At 42.5% G+C, this 22,227-nt stretch overlaps 1 protein-coding gene across 4 annotated transcripts in view; it reads left to right on the forward strand.

Annotated features, from left to right (window-relative positions):
* The window catches only part of mast2 (microtubule associated serine/threonine kinase 2), a 172,267-nt gene that overhangs the window by 97,822 nt on the left and 52,218 nt on the right, over positions 1-22,227 (forward strand). For all 4 annotated transcript variants that reach the window (XM_088927342.1, XM_088927343.1, XM_088927344.1 and 1 more), the window contains exon 4: positions 236-267. In XM_088927342.1, the coding sequence (XP_088783468.1) occupies positions 236-267 (32 nt within the window). The remainder of the gene's footprint in view (positions 1-235; positions 268-22,227) is intronic.

Here is a 22,227-nt window from a genome sequence, read left to right on the forward strand (position 1 = left end):
ATCAGAGGCCTGAAGGTAAAACCTCCTTTGTCTGAAATTTCCAGACTGTAAAGTTTCTGTGGAGGAGGCATCTGCTATTCCAGTGTTTCAACTCAGTGTCTGGCCTTGTGTTAAGGGAGCACTTGTGTGTTGTCTTCTTGCTTCTAAATCGCCTTCAGGCCAGGGAAAATGTGGCTTAGTTTTTATGTAATGGTAAAAATATAAACTGATATCTTTCTCATCTTTTCTGTTTCAGAAGGAGCTGAGCCTTCCCAGAAGGGGCAGTTTGTAAGTACCCTTATTTCTTATTTTGACATTTTTTTTTGGTTAAACAATCTGACAGAAAATGTTTTCGTCCTCATATAACGAACCTACAGATGATTAAGAGGCCCTTACATGTGGAGAGAGAGCATTTTAATTTTCATAGTGGGATACATTAATTCTGCCAGTTAAGTCTTTAAAAACTCAATTCTTCCTTTTTAAAAATCCATTTGATACCCAAAATAAATTATACAGGTTTTTCTACAGCATTATATACAGTAAATTAATTCTGTATAAGGAAATAAAGCTGGGTTGGTGGTATAGTTTTAATTCTTAAGGTTTAAAGTTACACGTGTGATAGAATGTGTTGATAACAATTGTTTTGGTATATACAGTAGGTGCAGACATTAATTCATAAGGTTCAGCACCGTATCATTATTCATCCATATATCTCTGGCTCCAGATGTCCATTTGACCACACCTAAAGCAGACAGAACTGGGATTATTCTGCATCATCACTGCCTGCTCACATTCTGCTGTACAGATGCAGAGTAAAGGGTTTAAGTGGAATGAATTGTAAGATGAACTGTGGGGGGCTGAATCATTTGTACACTTATAGGTCACTTGTGTGTCAGAAAGCAGACAATATGTCTTGCGAGATGAGACCTGTACACTAGTGAGTAAACATGATGCAATACTTTACTTGAAAGGTTTGATCTTTAGGTTTACATTAATACCCTGTATGCTAAGGTCCTGTTTTTAGGAAGACAGGGATAAACTGCAGAATTTGACCAAGGCTGACTGGATTCAAGTTCGTTCCCCTTTTGAAAGACAGTAATGAATTAATAATCATTGCTATAGCACTTTTCTGGACACTCCACTCAAAGCACTTTACTCCCCTCCACGGCGCCTTTTTACAGTATAGTGTCCCTGTCACTATACTGGGGCATTAGGACCCACACAGACCACAGGGTTAGCATCTCCTGCTGGCCCCACTAACACCTCTTCCAGCAGCAACCTCAGTTTTTCCCAGGAGGTCTCCCATCCAGGTACTGACCAGGCTCACACCTGCTGAGCTTCAGTGGGCTGCCAGTTGTGAGTTGCAGGGTGATATGGCTGCTGGCCAGAACTTCTGCCCTAAGGAGGTATTGAACTCGGTTCTCCTAAATAGCGCTCCTATTGACAAACCCACTGTGCTCCCAGGCCGCTCAATTATATTCTATTGAGAAGGGAGATTGTGTGCAGTCTGTGCCTGTGGCTCCTGCACTCTTGTCTGTGTAGGGTTCCAGCAGCAGGACACTCGATGACCTTAATGGTCATTCCTTTGCTCCTATTAGCGGTTGGGCCGCTACTGGGCTATTACTCTGCGGTCAGTCTTTGACCCCTGTGGGGGAGCAGCCATTGCACATCCAGGAAACTCAATACCCTGCTTTTGCAAGGGAGATCCCTCGGAGGGAGTACTCCTTATTTTTAGAACACCTGATAACCACTGTAGTGGCTAAGCAATTCACAGACAGTGCAGTGTCTGAGGACAACTTCTGCCTTTTGATGGGGGGAGGAAAGGTCAGCCTGGGTGTAGGGTCACTGGTGAGGCAAATGGAGTGCTTATATTGTCCATATTATATTATATTGAAGAGGTGTGGGAAGAGGACATAGCATGAAAAATAGCTGAATGTAAGTAGCATATTCACAGATAATTCAAGGTAAGGGACTGTATCCGATTTTCATTTTCCTTTCAGACTTAAGAAGCCCAATGGTTGACACTGAACTGACATTGTATAACACACACAATAATGTCAGGGAACAGGCAATTTGAATGTGAATGTTGCAAGTAAGTAGATTGTAGTGCAATAATAAAAGTATTTATATTTGAATTGCAATAACTTCAAAAAAAAATTCAAAAGAGTTGACAGTGTGTTTCCAAGGTTACGTTGCTCGTTTATAAAATAATTAGTGCTTTTTAAATACAGGTTCACTGATATATTGGCAGGTTGTTGGCCAGTCCCCAGTAAAGCTGTAGCCAATAATGTGTAGCGATAATTTTGCTGATTGTCACATTAAATGTTGTGGTGCCTTGACCGTGAGACATACAAGTATTTGCTGTAGTATGCAGCATTCAATCGCCATCTGTTTGAAATATGTCTCAAAAGAGTTTGAGTTTTTGTTTATTTAGTTTAAACTGTCTGAAAATAACAGGACAGAACTGCTGCTGCCTTTTGGCAATACAGTCTTTCTAAAAGAAGCTCATGTAAAGGGAACCACTTTACAAGCTCTGTCCCTTCAGAAGCATGATGGTACATTAACAGGAGCAGTTCATCATGAGTGCAGAACTGCAGGCTGCTCGCGCCCTTAATCCGAGCCATTGTCAGCGCTTGCTGTAATTAACGTGTCGCCAGATATAGACATGGGCTTGTGGGGAAGAACGGGGAACAGTGTTCCTCCTATTCCTGGAACAGAGGGGAATGACTGTGCCACAGTGCTCTGGCTGCGAGGCCTGGGCAAACCAGGCGACAGCTGCACCTCGGTGGGCGTCTGTGCTTTCTGTCCGCGCTGTGGGCTTGAAAAGGGCAGGGGGGCTTTACAGTCTGCCTTAGTGTCGGTGTCCCGTGATTACACTCCGTCTCTTCTGCTGCTGTCTCTCAGAGCCAGAGAGCTAATGCACTTTTACCATGTAGCCTGTGCTGTCCGCACTGGATTTCCTTCCACGGGTATTGGGAACAAGTGGGTATTGGGGTGGGTAGTTGGAAGTTGCCTGCCTTGCACTACGGGGCAGTGGATCGTAGTTTGTTTTGTCACCTCCGTTATTGGCATTGGTAAGCTCCAGTCGCACTCTATCACTCTTGGCATACGCGTGACAAGTGGGACTGTACTACAGTTTGAGCGCTGTCTCCGAAAGGCAGGGCTGACCATGGACTGCGGCCTTTGACTTCTGGAAGGACATAGAGCCAGCGTGGAGAGGGATCGGCTTGCTACGTTTCCACTCTGTTAGTGCCGTCCTTCCTGCTGCCTCGGTTGTGCTGCTAACTCGGGTCGAACTTTCATGCTGCAAGTCTTCAGGCGGTTCCAGGGTTCAAGTTGTGTCTGTGTTCTGTCGGGGTTCACTGTGGAATCTTGTTTGAATCATGAAAGATTGAAATCGGATATCCTGTCTGTTGTGCTTTTTTTTTTAAAAGGACAAACACGCTATACTTCTTAAGAGTAGTTATGAGTTTTTCCATCTGAGTGCATATTGCTCCAGAAGTTCTGTTGACTGAGTCTAATGTAATTTAAACTAGTTTTTTTTTTTACTGGTGGAAAGCAGTGTGCTGTTTTGTGTGTCGCAGGCATCACAGCTTAGGGTTTGAGCTATTGTGCCAGGTCTGCCCACTGTTGCCAAGTGCAGGAGGGGTGAGACTGGCACAAGGGGGAACTGGGCTCCCTGCCACCATGGGGCATGCTAAGGAAGTGAGCCTGGCCAGGGGCTGTCTGTAGTAAAGCAGGCATGCAGGATCACTAGCGGCATACTGTACAGCGGTGAGAACAACATCATCCTGCTCACGCAGGAACAGGGATGTTGTTTACCCTCAGGTACAATCTAGCAGGTGTTTACTATACAGATATTATTTGTTCTGGAATTCCCTGCCTCTCTTCGGGACTCACACTGATGTTAAGACCTTTTGAGCTTGTTGGTATTCCAGTTATTTGTGTGTTTAAGCTAGGCTGAAATCCATCTTTTGCTTGTGATTCTGCCCTGGTGTTCATTTGGGTCTGTGAGCTCTGTAGAGCTGTGAGCTTCGGTTGTGTTAGCTGGACTGCAGTCAGAGCGACTTGGATTTCTTCAGGACAGCGTCTGCTGGAGCTCTGAGTCTGGACTCTGGAGATCTCGTCCCTTTCACTCCTGGCAGGAAAGGAAGTACCTTGTGCTGGAGCCATGAAGAAGAGAAAGGAACGACCAGGTGCCCCTAGCCTGCGCATCCAGTAAGGACTGTTTACTCATTCATGAGTAAACTTCTGCTTTGCCATTCATTCCACTCTGGAGCTACAGTAGCCCTGCTTATAATGTCACTGCATGTACATTGTGAAGTACAGACAACAGCCATACATGGGACAGACTTCTAGGAGCTTGTGGTTTAAGACGTTCTTGTTTTGTTGTCAACATGTTTCATTTTTTGTAAATTCATAGAACTCTGTGCCTAATCGCTTTCTGAGGAAAAACATAAATTGTTAATGTCAACCAAGGGGCTTGTCTGGGGTCTTATGGCTGAAGTTTATAAACATGACCATCACAGACATTCTTTTTGGCAGAGAGTAAATGACCAGGTTTGTGAAGGGTGTGTTTCTGGGGTGTGCGCAGGAGTGGGTGCTGGATGGTACACTGTCTGTGTTTTGACTGGACGTTGTGGTTTTCTGTCAGCACAGCAGGTCAGAGGAGGGGATGGGCAGAATGACTGACACAGGCCAGCTTTCTTTGGATTTGTCTGCACCTGGTGCTATTAGACTGCCCTAGCAGGTGCCGTCCTCTCTCTTTCTCAGAAAAAAATAATCTAGCAACCTTTTAAAGAGAGGTACTGTACATACATTGTGTACAATGGTTTACTGCGTGCATTGCCTCCTGTGGAATTGTTTACGATGCAGAATGGACATTCCAGAGAGCTCTTGCCAGATCTATGATGTAAAAGCAGGCTGAGAGTTCATCTGGCTAGTGCTATTATAGTGGTCTTATCTAGGAAAGTTGTTATGCCTCTTGTTTTCTGCTTGTTATGTCTGCTCAGGATTTCCAGCAGGATAGTTTTGGACAATGTCCTGTAGCCTCGCATCTTACAGTTGCTTGTTTATTCACTCCAGTGGGCTGTGTAAGGTGAAATTCAAAACTGTCATCACACAATTAGAAGCCTGAAAGAAGTGTAAATTTAGTTAAATTTCTATTCTTTTGTGGAAGTTCTTTATGCACATAGTGTATGTGAATTCTGAATGCTTGACCACTGGGGATTTCTCCTGTTGGAGTTTATCGCATGGTGTGAGACAGTGGAGTCATCGTGAAAGCTGGCTCAGGTGTGCTGAGGGAAGGTGTGTATCTGATGTGCAGCAGGCAGGCACTAGCTGGGCAGTGTTTGAGTATTCTGGGGTGTCCCCTGCGTACCGTGATGCTTAAGTGCAAGCGTGGGGATCTGATAAACACTGCTCGTGCATCTGCTGTACCACCACCCCAGCTCTTTAAAATTTCATTCCAGCCAGAGATGGGTTTGAGGTTCGGGACTTCTCAGTGGGAGGGCGATGTCTCCACTGAGCTCAGACGTTTCACGGCTCTTTGATGTGTGGAGGCTTCTGAGCTGTACCCCGACAGAGCTGCAGTCCTGATGAAACAGGACCAGCCTCTCCCTGTCACATGCTGCTCTCTGCTGTTTGTTTTAGTGTGTCAGTAAACAGCTCTTTAAAGTGGATTTTTTTTCAGACTGATTACTTATTAAGGAGTAATTTAAATAGATCTTATGTAATGAATGTACACAGCCAGTGGCAGTTTGTGAAGGGAGACTGAAACTGTTCTAAGGTTTTTTTTTATTCTTCTTCTCTTTAAAGACATCTTAAAAATGCAGATAACCATTAAAACAACGACAGAAAATCTGAAAATGCCTTAATGAGGTTACATTCCCTTTCATTTCCCATTCTGAAACAACCCTGAATAATGTAGCCCAATCGCTTTTGAGTTGTCAAACTTTTAACAGACAGTACAGTATTTTTTAACAAGTTGATTTCTTTACTGTTTTTGTGTGTGGTGTTTTCCTGAATTTATGCTACAGTGGTAAAGGCGATTTATGTATAAGTGTGGCGATTCAGTTCAGTTCACAAATTAGTGCAGTTATCAACAAATGAGGCTGCCTTGCGTGTGATGTGATTAAGATGTGTTTAAAGGGCTGAATGGTTGGTTACTCAGTTAAATTAGCACCAGCCCTCCCTCCAAATCAACCTCTGGAGGCTGTATAAGGTCACCCACCTTGTGATTTTGTGAAGGATGGTTTAATTTTCTTACTGTTACGATTAAAGAACAAAGGAGTCATGGGAGAAACAAGTGTTGATAACGCACAGAAAAGGTTTAGAAAGGTTTGTTGTACACACAGAGTAATTAAAATAAATAATATAGTGGTGTAGGCTAATATTTAAAACAAATTCACTACTGTATGTCAGTTTAAAGATAAAAGATTAGTGAGAACTGACTACAGATGCACTCCAGGGAAATGCAGCCTAACTACAAAAGTGATTGACTAGAGTAAAATTAGAGTACTATTTATAAATGTGGAGGATTTCAGGGAATATTTCATATCAGGACAGAATGTGCTGCCTCCAGGTTCTTCCTGTTCAGTAGATGTGCTTTTATACCAGTGTGTTCCTTACTTCCAGAACCACTTTGAAATTTCTTTCTGCTTATAGCAATCTTGGAAAGCCGGCATATACCAGCAGCCATATCACCCTGCAACTCACAACTGGTAACCCACTGATGCTAAGCAGGTGTGAGCCTGGTCAGTACCTGGATGGGAGACCTCCTGGGAAAAACTAAGGTTGCTGCTGGAAGAGGTGTTAGTGGGGCCAGCAGGGGGCGCTCACCCTGCGGTCCGTGTGGGTCCTAATGCCCCAGTATAGTGATGGGGACACTATACTGTAAATAGGCGCCGTCCTTCGGATGAGACGTAAAACCAAGGTCCTGACTCTCTGTGGTCATTAAAAATCCCAGGGCGTTTCTCGAAATGAGTAGGGGTGTAACCCCGGCGTCCCATTGGCCTTTACCAATCATGGCCTCCTAATAATCCCCATCTATGAATTGGCTTCATCACTTTGCTCTCCTCCCCACTAATAGCTGATGTGTGGTGAGGGTTCTGGCGCACTATGGCTGCCGTCGCATCATCCAGGTGGATGCTGCACATTGGTGGTGGTGGAGGGGAGTCCCCATTACCTGTAAAGCGCTTTGAGTGGAGTGTCCAGAAAAGCGCTATATAAGTGTAAGTGTATTATTATTATTATTATTATATAGGCTACTGAACCTATTTTAACAAAGGAGGTTTCATTAAGTCTTGGTACATTTTTACAGCAAAGTCCAGCAGGATTCTAGGTTTGTCATCAACATTCCTCTTTGTCTGGAGAGACAGTCCAGATTACTGGAATCATGGCGCTCAAGAGACATCAAATGGACTGACAGGATGGACTGTATGCTGCTTTTGCAGGACTTGATTAAGTACTTAAGATGCATTGCCATGCATATACAGTATTAATGGATTAGTGCACTAGGACTGTCAGTCCAACAGACTGTATGGTTAAGAAATCAAGAAGGCAGGAGGTAGAAAATTCTACAAATTTTACTGTGCCCAGCCAGTCACGTAGTTCCACTTTATTCAAAACAGGGGCATAGTGCATGCATGCCAAAACTACCACAGAGGACCTTTTTACTTTATGTGCAAGTTTGTTTTACTCCTTAATGGATGGGAAAGTCTAGTTTCAATAAGTTTGTGTACCAGGTACAGTTCATGAGGTTCTTGCCCTTTTCTCTTTATCGCTCTGAATGTAGTTACAGGCCAGGGGTGTTGGTCATGTTTATAAGCTGGTTGTTTGTCTTTCATTGACTGAAGAGACAGCCCGTTGTCCTTTCCTTGTGGAAGTTATTAACATCACTTTATTAACCCTTTACGATTTCTCGCATTAGGAATTATCTTTTCACATACCCCAGCTTGCTCTCCATGAGACACACAGACACACAGATAAGGGGAGAGCCTGGGGTTAGAGCGCAGGGTCTGCCATTGTGCGGTGCATCGTACTGATGGGGATTTAAGGCGAAATGATTTATTTATTTTAAACGGTGCTGCATGCCTAGATATACTGCAGCACCGAGAGGTAACAAGTGGGGGGGAAAGACATTTCATAATGATAGTGCTGACAGCATGACTAAGAGGGATTAGAGAGACACGTGTGGTTTTATGTGAGGAGAAAATGGCAGCTCTGATCCGGTTCCTTTTACTCCCAACTCCGCCCTGCGTTCCCGTTTAGAATCTGGCCGGCCTCACAGTTCCGGTGTCATGGCAACAGCCTTCTGCAGCAACTGCTTTCGCCCTCTTCCTTGGCCCAGAGCCCTCAGCAGCTCCCAATTCCTGGTGGCCTGGAGGGGCCTATTTCTGCCCCTCCCCTGGACTCCTGCCCCAGTCCCTTCACCCTCTTCTCTGGCGGCAGCCCCTTCCACTGGAGGTAAGGACCCAGGATGGCCTGCTTCTGTGTGAACTAACTGCAGCGTTTCCAAAAGCCTCCATGCATGTTTGTATGATACCGAATGAGCAATTAGAGCATGCAGAAGGCTTTTGCCTTCTCATTTTATATTCAGAAGGAGGTTTATTGCAGGGTTTAACACTTAAGTAGATGTATATATCAGAGGGTTTCAGAGTGGCACAGCAAGTAAAACTGTTGAATAGAAATGAATTTCTTCCTGGGGTTTGTTTAAAACCTGATTGAAGTGACCCTTCCCAGTTTTTCCAACACTTACTGAAGTGGAGTCCTCCTAGCTGAGACTGGAAAATTGTTTTTTTTTTTTTATTTGGGGTGTTTAAACAGGTGTTTTGTATTGGAAAGGCACTGTTGTTTTGGCATATACTGTACATTTTTTTAATGCGGTGCACTCGGTAGTCTTGCTCAGCCTGTGTAAATACGCAGTCAGATCCCTCCCTGGAAGACAAAGCCGTCCGTGAACCACAGTTCGCGCATTTCCAGCCGCGTGTGACCTGCGGCTGGAAACCCAGGGCTCCCCCTGAACCACCTTGTGGCCGAGAGAATCTCGGACAGCTCTGGACACACGGGCTTTTCCCTCCTGTCTAACTCTGTTTCGTGAGAAGTGGCTCGATTCTGAGCGGGTGGTAAGAAGCTGAGACCCAGTCTTTCTCGTCCTTACCCAGGCGCCTCACTCTGTTAAACCCCTGAGGAGAGGTGGGGGTCTGACCTTTCTAGGTGGAGAGAGGCAATGGCAGGGGTGAGGGGGGGGATAGCCTGGGCCACAGAGGCACCACAATAACCCTCAGGCCTCCGTATTGTACTCACTTGGACCTGTCTGAGGCGACACCGAGAAACACTGCAGACCACCCTTGCCGCTCTCTGTGCGTTGCGTGCAATGTGGGTGTTCAGAGCCTTAATGCGGCGAGGGACTTTGCAGTGTGTACTTTCTTTTTAAGCTCAGATTAATATTTAATGCCCATACCGAGGCACCCCCTCCCCTTGTTCCATGCCAGCCAGCCGAGGAGCCCCTGCGGCGAATTTTCCCACCGTGTCTTATCTTCTGTGCAGCCTGGCCCTCGACATGGGTAAGCAAATCAAAGGAGCCGTGGGGAACCCAGCTACGTGCAGTACTTTATCGCCCTGAGCGTTCCCTTGCGTCCTCTGCATAATTTAATAGAACTAACGGTAAACTCTGAAACAGTTTTAAAATATCAAGGGGCATTTTATTAGGCGTATTTTTGTGTATCAAGCTGAGTCTTTGCAGGTTCCTGCGTCTTTCATTGATGCAGAGACTGTCAGTTCAACCAGTGGGTGAGAAGGATCAATTAAGAGGACTCTTTCAGTCCTCCAGCACTCCCCCTTGTGGGCATATCATGCATATCATGAAAAGACCATGAATCAAATTGTTGTTTATTTACTGGACCGATTAATAATAATAATAAATAATAATAATAATAATTGCTTACACTTATATAGTGTTTTTCTGGACACTCCACTCAAAGCGCTTTACAGGTAATGGGGACTCCCCTCCACCACCACCAATGTGCAGCATCCACCTGGATGATGCGACGGCAGCCATAGTGCACCAAAATGCTCCCCACACATCAGCCATCAGTGGGGAGGAGAGCAGAGTAATGAAGCCAATTTAAGATGGGGATTATTTGGAGGCCATGATTGGTAAGGGTCAATGGGAAATTTGGCCAGGACACCCCTACTCTTTTTGAGAAACGCCCTGGGATTTTTAATGACCACAGAGAGTCAGGACCTCGGTTTTACGTCTCATCCGAAGGACGGCGCCTGTTTACAGCATAGTGTCCCCATCACTATACTGGGGCATTAGGACCCACATGGACTGCAGGGTGAGCGCCCCCTGCTGGCCCCACTAACACCTCTTCCAGCAGCAACCTTAGTTTTTCCCAGGATGTCTCCCATCTCCTGGGATTAAGGTAAAGATGAATGTTTAAGGAAAGGAATATGAACTTTTTTTAAAGGGAAATGTGTTTTATGCTTAAAAGTACACTGTCTTAAAGTTCACACAGGACATTCTATTGGCAATTTGTAGTCATTTTAAGAGGATATTATTAAAAATACTTGATAAAGGGAGCTTTAGACTAGATGTCAGCCATTGTAATCAGACTACTTGTTATTTTATGCTTTTTGTGAGATTAAATTTCTGATTATGGTCATTGAAAGTGGAAAGTTCGTACTGTACTAATACATTTCTGGTAATTTGATCTAGATTTAATCTAGACCATTAAAAATAAAAATTAATGTACTTACTGCGGTTTTTCTTGCAAGAGACTCTGACCACTTGTAGAACAGCTGACTAATGCTCAGTATTACCCTAGATTCTGCACAATGAATGTTCTGAATGTATCGCTTGCAGTATTAGACAAACAGAAACAGTAATACTCTGCAGGTTCAGCACACAGTCTTTCTGTGAGGTCATTGCTGGAGCAGGGATTTGGATATGAATAACATAGTGCTGCTTTCTTCATAGGGCTAATCTGCTGAATGATGGCTGAGCTGCAGTTAGCCCTTAGGTGATACTTTAGAGTCTCATCTGAGGCACATCTCTTTCTCTGTCTCCTTCTCCCTGTGTTCTGCGTCTCACAGAGCAAACAGCAGAGTTGAAACAAGTTACACTAATCCCCGAGATAGATGAGCTTTAGGTGATTTTATAGCTTCATCAATTGAGCATGGTTCCGTCTAATACGTTGTAGTGCAGACTTGAGGCCTTGTACCTGTGTTTCTGTATCGCCGTACCACAGGGCTGCTGTAGCCTGATGGATGGTACCAGTGGGGTGCACATCGAGTCTCCCCCAGGTGGTCATACATGGACATTACTCTTTCAAATCTGAACTCTCTCTAGTGACACACACTGCAGCCTTAAGGTCAAGATGCAGTCTTGCTTTCCTCAAGTAGACAGATGTGAGGATTAAATAAGAAAAAAATACTGGTATGAGAAAGATGCTTTATGTATTCCTATATCTGGTTCTTGTTCTGTAGTTGTGGTTAATGTTTTCACAAGTTCCTGCCACATTTTTTCCTTGGTGTGCTTAACAAATTAACCCAAATTTGGAGGAGAAGGGCTTTTTTCCAGGGATTTATTGCTAAGGGCTGCACCCTCTATTTATTTGAATTCAGTCTCGTTTTTTGTGCCGTGTGATATTGCGTTTTCCCATTTATTTTGTGTGCCTCTCTTCAGAAATCAAAGTAGCTCTTTTCATCTTGACTCTGAACGGTGCAGTGGGGCTTTGAAGTTCAGAGAAAATGACAGAGGACTTATTGCTAGACGCATTTACTCCTGGGGTTGGGGCACATTTCTGAGTGAAGTGTTTTTTCTCCCTTTTCGAAATCGTTTATTGAGAACATCTTCTGTGTGATGCTGGAATTTCTGTTTGTTCTGAAAACGTTGATCAGCACCAGTGTATGAAATATTTACAGTGCCATCTGTATGATAGAGACTTGAGCTGTTCCATTCCCAGTGTTTTCTTAGTTGTAACATAAATTATAAATTAAAATACATACATTAAGGAACAGAGTATAAAGAAGAAAGACATTATTAATGTATGGGAAGGAGATTACTCATTCCTGAAATTTAAGAAAAGCAGAGCTGAAATCCCTTGCAAGGGTGAAGCTGGATCTCTGTATGATTTCTGATATTGATCCCACTGATATTGATCAATGAGTCTGCATCCATAATCTGGGGGTGAAACTGAATATTCAGCCAAACATGTACAGTATGAGTAATTGATTGAGAGGAATGGCAGTCATCCATGTAAGTGATTTATTTACAAGTTTGTGTATAGAGAGTTCCTGCCACAGTAGATATTGTGTATGAGGCTATGGACTTAATTTGTATGGGTTTTCCCACCATGCAGCACTGACTTATGTGTACCAAAGCTTTTTGACGAAAGGATAAAAAGTCCATTGAGAGGATTCTTCTCAGTGTTCTGTTGCGTTTGCTGTTGGTAATACATACAGTAGATGTCATAAACACAGGTTAACTCCAGCAGGGAGAGAATTTGTCAGTGTAGCAGAGGAGTTGTCCAAATTCCTCCATGGTGCACTGAGTCTTTTCTTTAATACTGCAACACGTGCCTCTTTGGTTAACTTTATTTCACTTAATGAATGTGGTGAAACTGTTTAATGTGAGTGTTTATTTAGTCTTTCTTTAGATCTAGGATTCTTTCTTTGAAAGGATCAAGCAAGCTCATAATTCCACTAAGTGTCTAGTTTTGTTAAGGTTCCTCAGAAATAACTATGTCCCTGCAATTCCTTTTAATATGTTTTTTTTAACACCCCAAATCAGGAATGTTTTGTTGTGGAAGACATTCTCCAACTTCATTTGTAGAAATAATGCCACCATGTTTATGAAATAAAATAAAATTTAATTCTTGCCAACATTGTAACTGTAGGATATAGTGCACATCAACAGTGATAAATCCCAGTGTCTGTATGTGTATAAATGTGCAGCTTGGTTTTACTTCCACTTGTGTGCAAGCCAAGTGATTTAGTTACTTTCAGACACAGTCAGAGGTTGCCATGCATGTCCACTGCACTAGGACCCAATAAGTCTCCCGAGAGCTTGATCAAGATGTAGGAACTGTCACTTAAGTGCTTCTCTGTCTAACTCTGTCTGCTATTGTGATGCCACCTTATTCGCTTCAGCCTTGATTCTTCCCAGTCAACCTAATTTATATTTCTGCTGTGGTAGGAGAGCATGTGCTTCTATTGGGGATCAGATGGCCACTGGAGTGTCTGCGGAGGTCGTTTCCTACTTTCTTAATACCTGAAAGTCAATTGACTCGTTAAAGAAGAGTCCTTGGCTTGTACAAGAAATGCATAAATATTCATAGATGAAAACCTCTAGACAAGGATACCCTACCCGCGTGTGACAGAAACATGTCATGTATGCTTGAGTGCATCAATCTGTCAATCCATCATCCTATTCATTGTCAGAAACCTGCTCATTCCTGAAGCCTGTATTGGAAGAAAAGAGCACAGGGATGGATTATACTTTGGATGGGTCACCCTAGAGGCCACACACACATCAAGAACGCAGGTGCAATCTGGAGACCCAAATGGACTTAGAAAGGATATAGAGTAGATGTGGAAAAAATGCCAAAGAAAACCCTCAATAATCACTCAATGAACTGTATGTTTTTAGAACTAGAGGAGGATTATGTAGAAATCAGGTGATCTAATAGCTCCTCCTCTACTTTTCTAAGAACTGATCCGTGGGCTCCTTTAGTTGAGTGCTCACTTCAGATCAAAATGTCCTTGTGCAAATCTGTATCTTTTCAGTATTAATAAGTCCAAAATGTCCATTAGGCCAATATTACATACTTTCTTTCTTTTAGAAAAGACTGTTACAGCTCTAGACCTTTATTGTTGAAATTATAATGCTTATGTTTTTTTTTCATTCAGTGTAACATGGATATTTGCTGACACCAGCAGCCTTTGCAGTGACCTCTGTTTGTACAAACATTCCAGTCCCTGGGAGACACTTCCTCAGTGGTACCACAGTTCCGCAGACAGGATCAGAGGAGTGAGACACTTTCCCTTTCTCACCCACTGGATGCCCAGTAAACAAGTCTCGAATCAGGGTATCCTCATTTATACAGCTAGATTGTTTTCCTTGGTTTGCCGTTGGAATGGGCTTGTTTGCTGTTTCTAAGATGGGATGGAGTTACAGTAATGCTTTGTCTTCCCTTTCTGACCTTAACCCCCCACTGGGAATAGCAGCTATTAGAGGTCTGTTTAAGTAAACCTCTGAGCGGCGTAGTGTTACTTAATGTGGCTCCCTTGTGGTGTCTGAATAATATCTGGGTTTCGCATTCTCTTGACAAGAGTGGACCTTTACATCTTGCGAAGCTTCACCCTGACGGTTACACTGTAGAAGATGCTGTTCAAAGGGGGTCTGCAAGTGGTCAGTTTCCGTGGTCTGGTTACCCTGCGAAACTGCACTGCTTCTGATGGTTGCGTTCCGTACCAAGATAGCGTTTTTTACGCATTGCACTGGTCGCGTCTCTGAAGCGCATTCTTTTCTGCTGCCTGTTGTTCAAGTCACACGAGGTCCTGAACTTTGACATTTCTTTCTTTCCCATCAACAATATAGCACAGATATCAGTCTAACTGTATGCCCATAGCATGTGCTTAAAACCTCCGTGTTATACCGGTTAATTCATGCATTTATATTTTAGTTTCATTATTTTACAGTCAAATAGTTTAACTAAATACAATATGCGCACTGTCCACTGATGGCATTCCAGCCCATTTCTTTTTTTGTGAAAATTGTATAGCTCTTTGTACGTCTCCCCCATTTTGTCTTTGAAATGATTTGTAAACTTTTCACTGGAAACACACAGGACCTGTAATCACCTCTAACCCTAAGGACAGCATCTGTCAATCTAGGGAACAGGAGTAGAATAGACTGGAAGGATCAGTGTATACTCCACAGTAGTCTAATAGCCCGATATTACCATACAGTGTGCTCTTATTTCTGAGGCTTTACTTTCAGAGAAAATCTGCAGCTTTAAATGTGCTTTGCTGATGTCTGAGGAAGTTGTTATGGTGTGTGTGTGTGTAGAGGGGGGTGGGGGAGAGAGAGAGAGAGTGGGAGAGTTGAGTGAGTGAATGCACAGAGAGGCGGCTCAAATACCGCGAGCATCACCTTGCTGAGAACATCTCGCCGCCGGCCCGCCTGCTCCACGGGGAATCCAGCCGCCGCTCCGCTGCTGCTGCTGCTCTCGACTGTACCTCGTTTGTGCTGCATGTGTACAGCCATGACAGCTCCCTGGGATCATGTCTGACTCGTTCTGGACAGTGCTCTCCAATTTCTCCCTGCCTGACACCAGCATGCTGCGCCGGTCCAAAAGGTACATCCGTGAGAAAAAGGGGAGCAGAGGCTCAGCTCTGTGCCTCCGGACAGCTCAAAGTCTCTCTGTCTTACCCCGTCTTACTCGGTCTCTCTGCTGTAGTTTGCTTTTCGACTGAAGGTCAGGCAGTGCCCGTGGGGGTTGAGGTAGCTTGTTGAGCTTGAAAGGAATAGCAGCTTGCTGTGTTGCTGTTTCGCGTGAAGCGTGAGAGTGGTGCCCAGAGGCTGCCGGGGTCTGTCCTCCGATTTCCTGGGCTTCAGCAGTAACGTCTCCTGATCGCCAGCTGATCCGATAGAGCTCTCTCTCGCTGAAAGGAAAGGTGGCTTTTAGACAGGAGAAGAAAGCCGGGCTGATCAGTGTCAAGCAGCATCCTGCTGAATTCCTTAAATAAAGGTTAGAATGGGCTACTGCAAGCAGGGCTCAGCTGCAGCAAAGTTATAATTCAGCCATCGTATCCGGCTGGGGATTATTATGCTTGATAGGAGATAACCAGGGCAGGCTGCAGCCAATGCAGTTCACTAACGACTTTAACGATAATAGGCAGGAGCAATTACTACTTGGTATTGCTGTATATATTGGCGGGGGGGGGGGGTGTGTTTTGTGTTTGGCATCAAGAGCTGGTGATACAGTAGCTGTTTCAATGTGGTTTCATCCTGAATATCTCACATCACTCCTGTCAGTTCACGTCAGGAAAGATGTCTTATGTGGGAATTAATGATGCTTTGAAATACGTCCTCATAAGGTGGAGTGTGTTGTTTAGGTTTGCTGCTACTAAGGGGGGGGAGGAGAAGGTTGGAGAAGATCTAGTAGTATATAGAAATACTCTGGAGAGATGTTTTTTTTTTTTATTTGAAGAGAACACTATTCATCACTGTCGCTCTTTGCACTTTCTTCATTGCTACCGTGCCATCTGCTGTAGATTTCGCTCTTTTTTTTCCTCATTCATAAAAATGTGTGGCACAGTGGGCAAGCAATAACACTGCCCTGATGAAGTGCGTCACTGCCACTGCCAACAGCTCCTCTGTTGCAGCTTAATGCCAGGAGATTTATTTTCACAGTATTTCAGGCTGCCAGAAAGTTCTGTGATTTCTTATTTACAAAAAAAGCTGTCATTCCCAGACACCTGTTTCTGATGCTTTTCATAGACGCAGTTTAGCTGATGAATCCCTGAGAACAAAAAACATTTCAGTGTTCCTCAGAGGTGCAGGGCACATCTTGACAGAATTACTGACAAATGTGAACTAAAATGAAACGTGCAACCCCCTGTTTTTAAAACTTAAAAAAGAAGGCACTTTTATTTTTAAATAAAAGGGCTGTTTGAGTCACAGACGAGTTACTCTGCTTTGTTGTTGAAGCCGATATCCTGGATTATTTCAAGAAATAACTAGATGAGATCCTTAGATCAATTACCTGTAGCTGCTAGCAAATGAAAGAACTAGATGTACCAAATGGATTCCTTTCATTTGTAACCTTTTAATCTTAATATATTGCAGGTGTCTGGGTGCAGTATAAATCCACAATATAATGGTGATGGGTGGGGCTATTAATTTATACACAATATACACACCTCTTGTTGTATTATGAGTATCAGTGTGCAGCATAAATCTGCACTATAATAAGAAGAGTAGACCTACATTCATAGAGATGTTAAAAAAATTAGGAACCTGATACTGGATAGATTTGGAAATTCAAAATGCTGCTGATGATCTCCACGGGTTTGGACAGTTTGACTGCTAACAGCTGCAAAGTGTTAACTCCCTATACACCTATACGCAATTTCACTCTTTGGTCTCTTTTAGAGTTACTGGTATGAGGCTTCGACCAATGGAGTACCTTCTGTTGTCTGTTCAATTTGACTTTCCCAGGTCTTATCTCTTCTTGTCAGTTAGTCAACACTTTCAAATCTCATCTTAAAATCCACTTGTATACTCAAGCTTTTAATTCAGTTGCACCTCGATGTGATGTATCATGAAAGGGACTGTTTAAATAAAGATTATCATCATCCTTAGGATAGGGTAGAGTATTTCATAAGTAAAATGCTAAGCAGTTAAATACATTGGGTTGTTTTATGGAAGAACAGGCAATCACTGTATGCTGTAGAGCTTAAGGTAAAAATAACAGCCTGCATGCTGCACAATTAACAATATTACCTGCTGCAGTATGTGGTTTGAAAATGTTCATACAGTATGTCAAAAACTAGAAGCTGTCATGAATGCAAACTGTGAATATGTTTTTCCCAATGGTTAATTTAGAATAGACACAGTGTATTAAACATATCTTAAACATATGCAGTTAATTAAACAGCTGCATTCACTGTAAACATACAGTCAGAGGACAACTTAGTTATTCAGCATTTTAAAGACAATTATAGTGTATAAATGTGAAAACTGAGATGAAACCTTGCATGGTTCTTAAGACAAAGAGTAACAAGTGCGTTCTTCACATCACCACAAATCCATATTATTCTAATAATTATTTATTGTGGTTTATAAAAACAGATGGGTGGCATGGTGGCCCTGGGTTCAATTCTGGGCCTGGGTTGCTATCTGTGTGGAGTATATACTGTATGTTCTCCGTGTTGGCATGGGTTTCCTCTGGGTGCTCTGGTTAATTGTTTTCTGGGACGATTGATTCTGGTGTATGTTAGTGTGTGCGTGTCTGTGTATCCACCCTGCTCTGGACTGGTGTGCTGTCCAGGGTGTACCCTGCCTTGCGCCCGTTGCTTGCCAGGAGAGACTCCCACAACATTAATTGAATGAAGTGTTGAGAAAATGGATGAATATTAACAAATCACATGAAACCATCGACAGGCTGAAATAACCAAACCTTTTGTGTCCTGAAGATAAAAAGACTACGAAGGTCCTGATAAAGTAATCAAAATCTTCAAAGGAATCGATCAAAGTCAAAGGCTTGAGTTTTTCAGTAACGTTTCATCGTGAAAGAGGTCATCTCCTACAACACAGTCTTCCCCAGTCACCATACTGCCGAATCATTTTTTTAATTGTGTGGTTCACAGGTCCATCCAAAGTTTTTTTTACAGGTTCTGATATTTGACAGGATCAGACTGCGAGGCGATAAAAGGTTAAAACCCGAAGTGATGAAATGGAGTGTGGATATATAGATCAGTTACTACAAGCAGACTCTTGTTCAGGAACAGCTCAAGCAGGTCATATCCTTCAGCTAATTATAAACTAAAAAAAATATAAGCAGTCATAAACTCAAAATACCTAGTGTTTTTTGAAGTAAAGAGACTTCATTTATTATCAAAAACTCCTACATTGTAAAAAAAGCAGTTGGAGTGGATTGGAATAGCTTGAAACTGAAGTGTTTGATCTCTCCAGGTGATGTTGGTTTCATTGTCGCTTTCTAATTTTTTCATTCATCTGCTAACGTTTGAAGGTGAATGTGGGAATTGGTAAGATCAATTAAAAGAACTGTCTGAGCCATTCATCCATTATGTAGCCTGCTCTGTCATGGTTCATACACTGTTTGTAGTGCTTTATTAGGAGCCTGCAGATGTCTATCCAGAGATGATGGCTCGTCTTGCTGTCAGGAAAGCCAGTTGTATTTCTGACTTAACTTACTTATGAACATTGTTTATACTTTGTCATTCCTTAAATTCAATTTTTTACCATAACTTTTGGAAACACGGACAGTTACGACCGCAGTCTGAACCGCAAAAAATACTGTGAATTTTTTACTTGAGTTGTGAAATGGAATATGGAGAATGCTGAACTGTTGTGTTTTTTTTAACTTTTTTACTGTAATCATAGAGCAGAATGGCAGAAGAAGAGCAGAACAGTACAGATTGTTGAAGACTTTTGCAATGCAGTATATCTATTTCTGTAATGCATCCCTCAGTTGTGTGAACTTGAGGATCTAATCTCCCCCCTCCCATCTAGCGTTCAGCCCCTGTACCCCCGCGACTGCCACCTGCGCCCCACTCTGTTGCTTTCCCTGTCGTGCTTGTCTCAGGGCCTTTATTAGTTTTGTTATTGCTCTGTGCAGTGCGTGTCGCTTCTTTGTGATCTAAATTACACAGGAAGCCAGCTCTGTGTCAGTCTCTGCTGTGTTTGGAGGTGTCGTGCCTAGCCTCTAATTTAGAGAACAAAGGGAGAGGCTTTTGTGTGCAAATCTCTGCTTGTTTACTTCCACAGCAGCTTGAAAGTTCAGTTTAACCCGTAGGGTCCCAGGAGTCTGTGCAGCATTTTATAGCTCTGCTTGTGCTGCCAAGAGAGCTGAGCCGGCCCCTTGGCATCTGCTGTTTCCAGGTACTGGACCTGTCTTTGCCCAGGAGAGACGGTCTCTGATGAAATGCTACCACTATAACGCACACATTTGCGCAGGTACGGCAAAATCGAGCACTGTAACAACGGGTTGGTTGAAGATAATGAAGGTTTTAAAAACTTGCCATTTGTTTATCATACTAAGATAGTTGGTCTTTTTGTTTAAAGATTTAGTCAAAATATTTAGGTCTTACTGTAAGTTAATTCTGTGTGTTACCTTGTTTTCTTTTTACACGTATGAATGATGAAAAAGACTTACAGGTTTTTATGTTGACACATCATTTACATCTTCTAGACAGAGTGGGGAAGCAATTAAAAGGGCAAACAAAACATTATGATATATAGTTAAAAGCATAGAATTAAATCTAGGGAGACTGTTATTTGAAATTGTATAATGCACCAGTAAGGTTCTCTGCAGTCCATCCAGGGAAGAGCAATAACATACATACTAGGGCTTAAGGGAATGTCCCACCCTAATATTTTTAGCCTTGAACAGAGAAGACTACATGGGAAGTTATTTACAAGTGTTTAAAATCCTCCAAGGTGTTGACAATATCCACATGGTAGACTTCTTCAATATTAACATTGGCGAACACTAAACCCATGGAATCAAGTGGAAACTACCCGGGAATGCACTTATAACCAAGAAAAGGGCATTCTTTACTCTAAGGGCAGTGGGAGAATGGAACAAGCTACCGAACCATATTGTTAAATCTAATTCCCTGGCTTGTTTCAGGAAACAGCTGGATGAGAATATTTGAACCAATTAACTAATGCCAAAGACGCTAAATGGGTCAAACTTGTTTGCAACCTTTCTTATATTCTAATGAACACAATTTAGATCTCCATGGAAGGAGTTCAGGGGTTTCAGAATCAGAGCCAACAGTGTAAGAGTATAATGTCAAAGTTCCCACTGAGCCTTTATCAAAATGTTAGTCTTTTAAAAATGGAAGTCCAGCCTGATATATAATACAAGGGTGATGTGAGTTGGTCTCTATTGTTGTTGTGAGTCCTCTTTTCACAGGCAGATAAAGTCTGAATTATTAATGGTCCTCTCATTGGGTTGGAACTCTGTGTCATTGTGAACACGCCACCTGTCACAGGCAGTCAGGATTAAGGCTCGGAAAGTGGGTTCAGAAATTAAGAGGTCCTTATAACATTAATAGTTAATGCATTGCTTTTTATAGCTGCCACAGTGATAAAAGTAACAACTGGTTACGTGTCTTGTTTAACTGCCCTGGTGTTACTGTCAAGGTACACTTGCAGATTTTTCATTAAAAAAATCCTGTTCATAAGTCAGTGTGTTATTGGCTCATAAGCCCATGGGCATCAGTAACTCCCCACCTTTTTAATATAAGTGTCTTTCTTAAATCCTCTCTGAATGAAGTGGGCTTAAAATGTGGATTTTGGGTCTTTTTATATATTTTTTATTGTAGCAGTAAAAAAGAAGTAGGAAATGTGAAAGTAGGGATTGTGCCAAGGTACTTGTCTTCTGCACCCTTACATTTGACGCACATCTATGTTTTAGGAAATAAAAACAAAAAGTGAAGGTGGAAGATTGTTTTAAAATGTCATCTAAGTATGTGAAAGAGCTGTCCTTTATTATTTTGCAGGTTACAAAAGGGTAGAGGGTTTATGTTTTGGCATCCAAGGATCTCACCCGTTATGTCTTGGAAGAAGCTAGGATATCCACTTACTTACTAGAATACTGATAACCATGGTTTTACAGTACTGCTCCGTTGGCACTCTGCTAATTCTGCCTCTCCAACCTCATTGTGTACTCTTTGTATCTCCTTACAAAAAACATATATCAAAACCTGTTTCTATTGCTGCTGTTGTTTGTTCAAAGAAATCAAAGTAGCTAAGCAACCTTTTCTAGATACTTGAATGTAATCTAGAATCCCAGTGCTATACAGGTGATCCTCTAGTTTAATTCCAAACATCTTTTCCATAACCATGCGTGTAATGGAGGTAAGACATATTGGTCTATAATCACTTGGTTCAGTTTTGTTGTACTTATTATGTACGGTGACTACGTTAGCAATTTTCCAGTCACTTGGTATTACCCCTAGCTTGACTGATTCCTGGAATTGTTATGTTAATGGCCTATGAATAACAACTCCTCTTTCCTTAAGTACAGTTCGTAGAATACTGTCAAGTTCTGGAGATTTGCTTACTTGTTCTTTACTTTCTATTTTGAAGAGCTTCTTGTGAGCTGAAAAAAACGTGGGTAAGGGGCCCATATTATAGCACATGAAACTACTATGGCTGCTTAAGATGGGCAGCCAAAGAAAGGTTCTCAAGTATTGTAAATGGATTGGTAGAAAAAACAAGGAGGTGGGAAATATGCACTGGAACTACTGTACAGGTGTTTGATCAGCGTGCACTTCAGCAGTTAAATTGTGGTATTTGGAGTTTTAAAGGTTTTCTGTCTGATTCTTTATACCTGAGGTTCAAAGATCTGATGGATTGTTATTTTCAATAACAATCATTACCAAGTAAGTATTGCAGTTAGTAAAGACAGAATTAGAGGGATCTTCTGGTACACTGACTTCACTTTCTTGCTCCATTATCACAAAAAGACGTGAAGAAAGCAT

The sequence above is a fragment of the Atractosteus spatula genome, chromosome 11 (assembly GCF_055471065.1).
Source record: "Atractosteus spatula isolate fAtrSpa1 chromosome 11, fAtrSpa1.hap1, whole genome shotgun sequence".
In the NCBI taxonomy this organism is placed as follows: Eukaryota; Metazoa; Chordata; class Actinopteri; order Semionotiformes; family Lepisosteidae; genus Atractosteus; species Atractosteus spatula.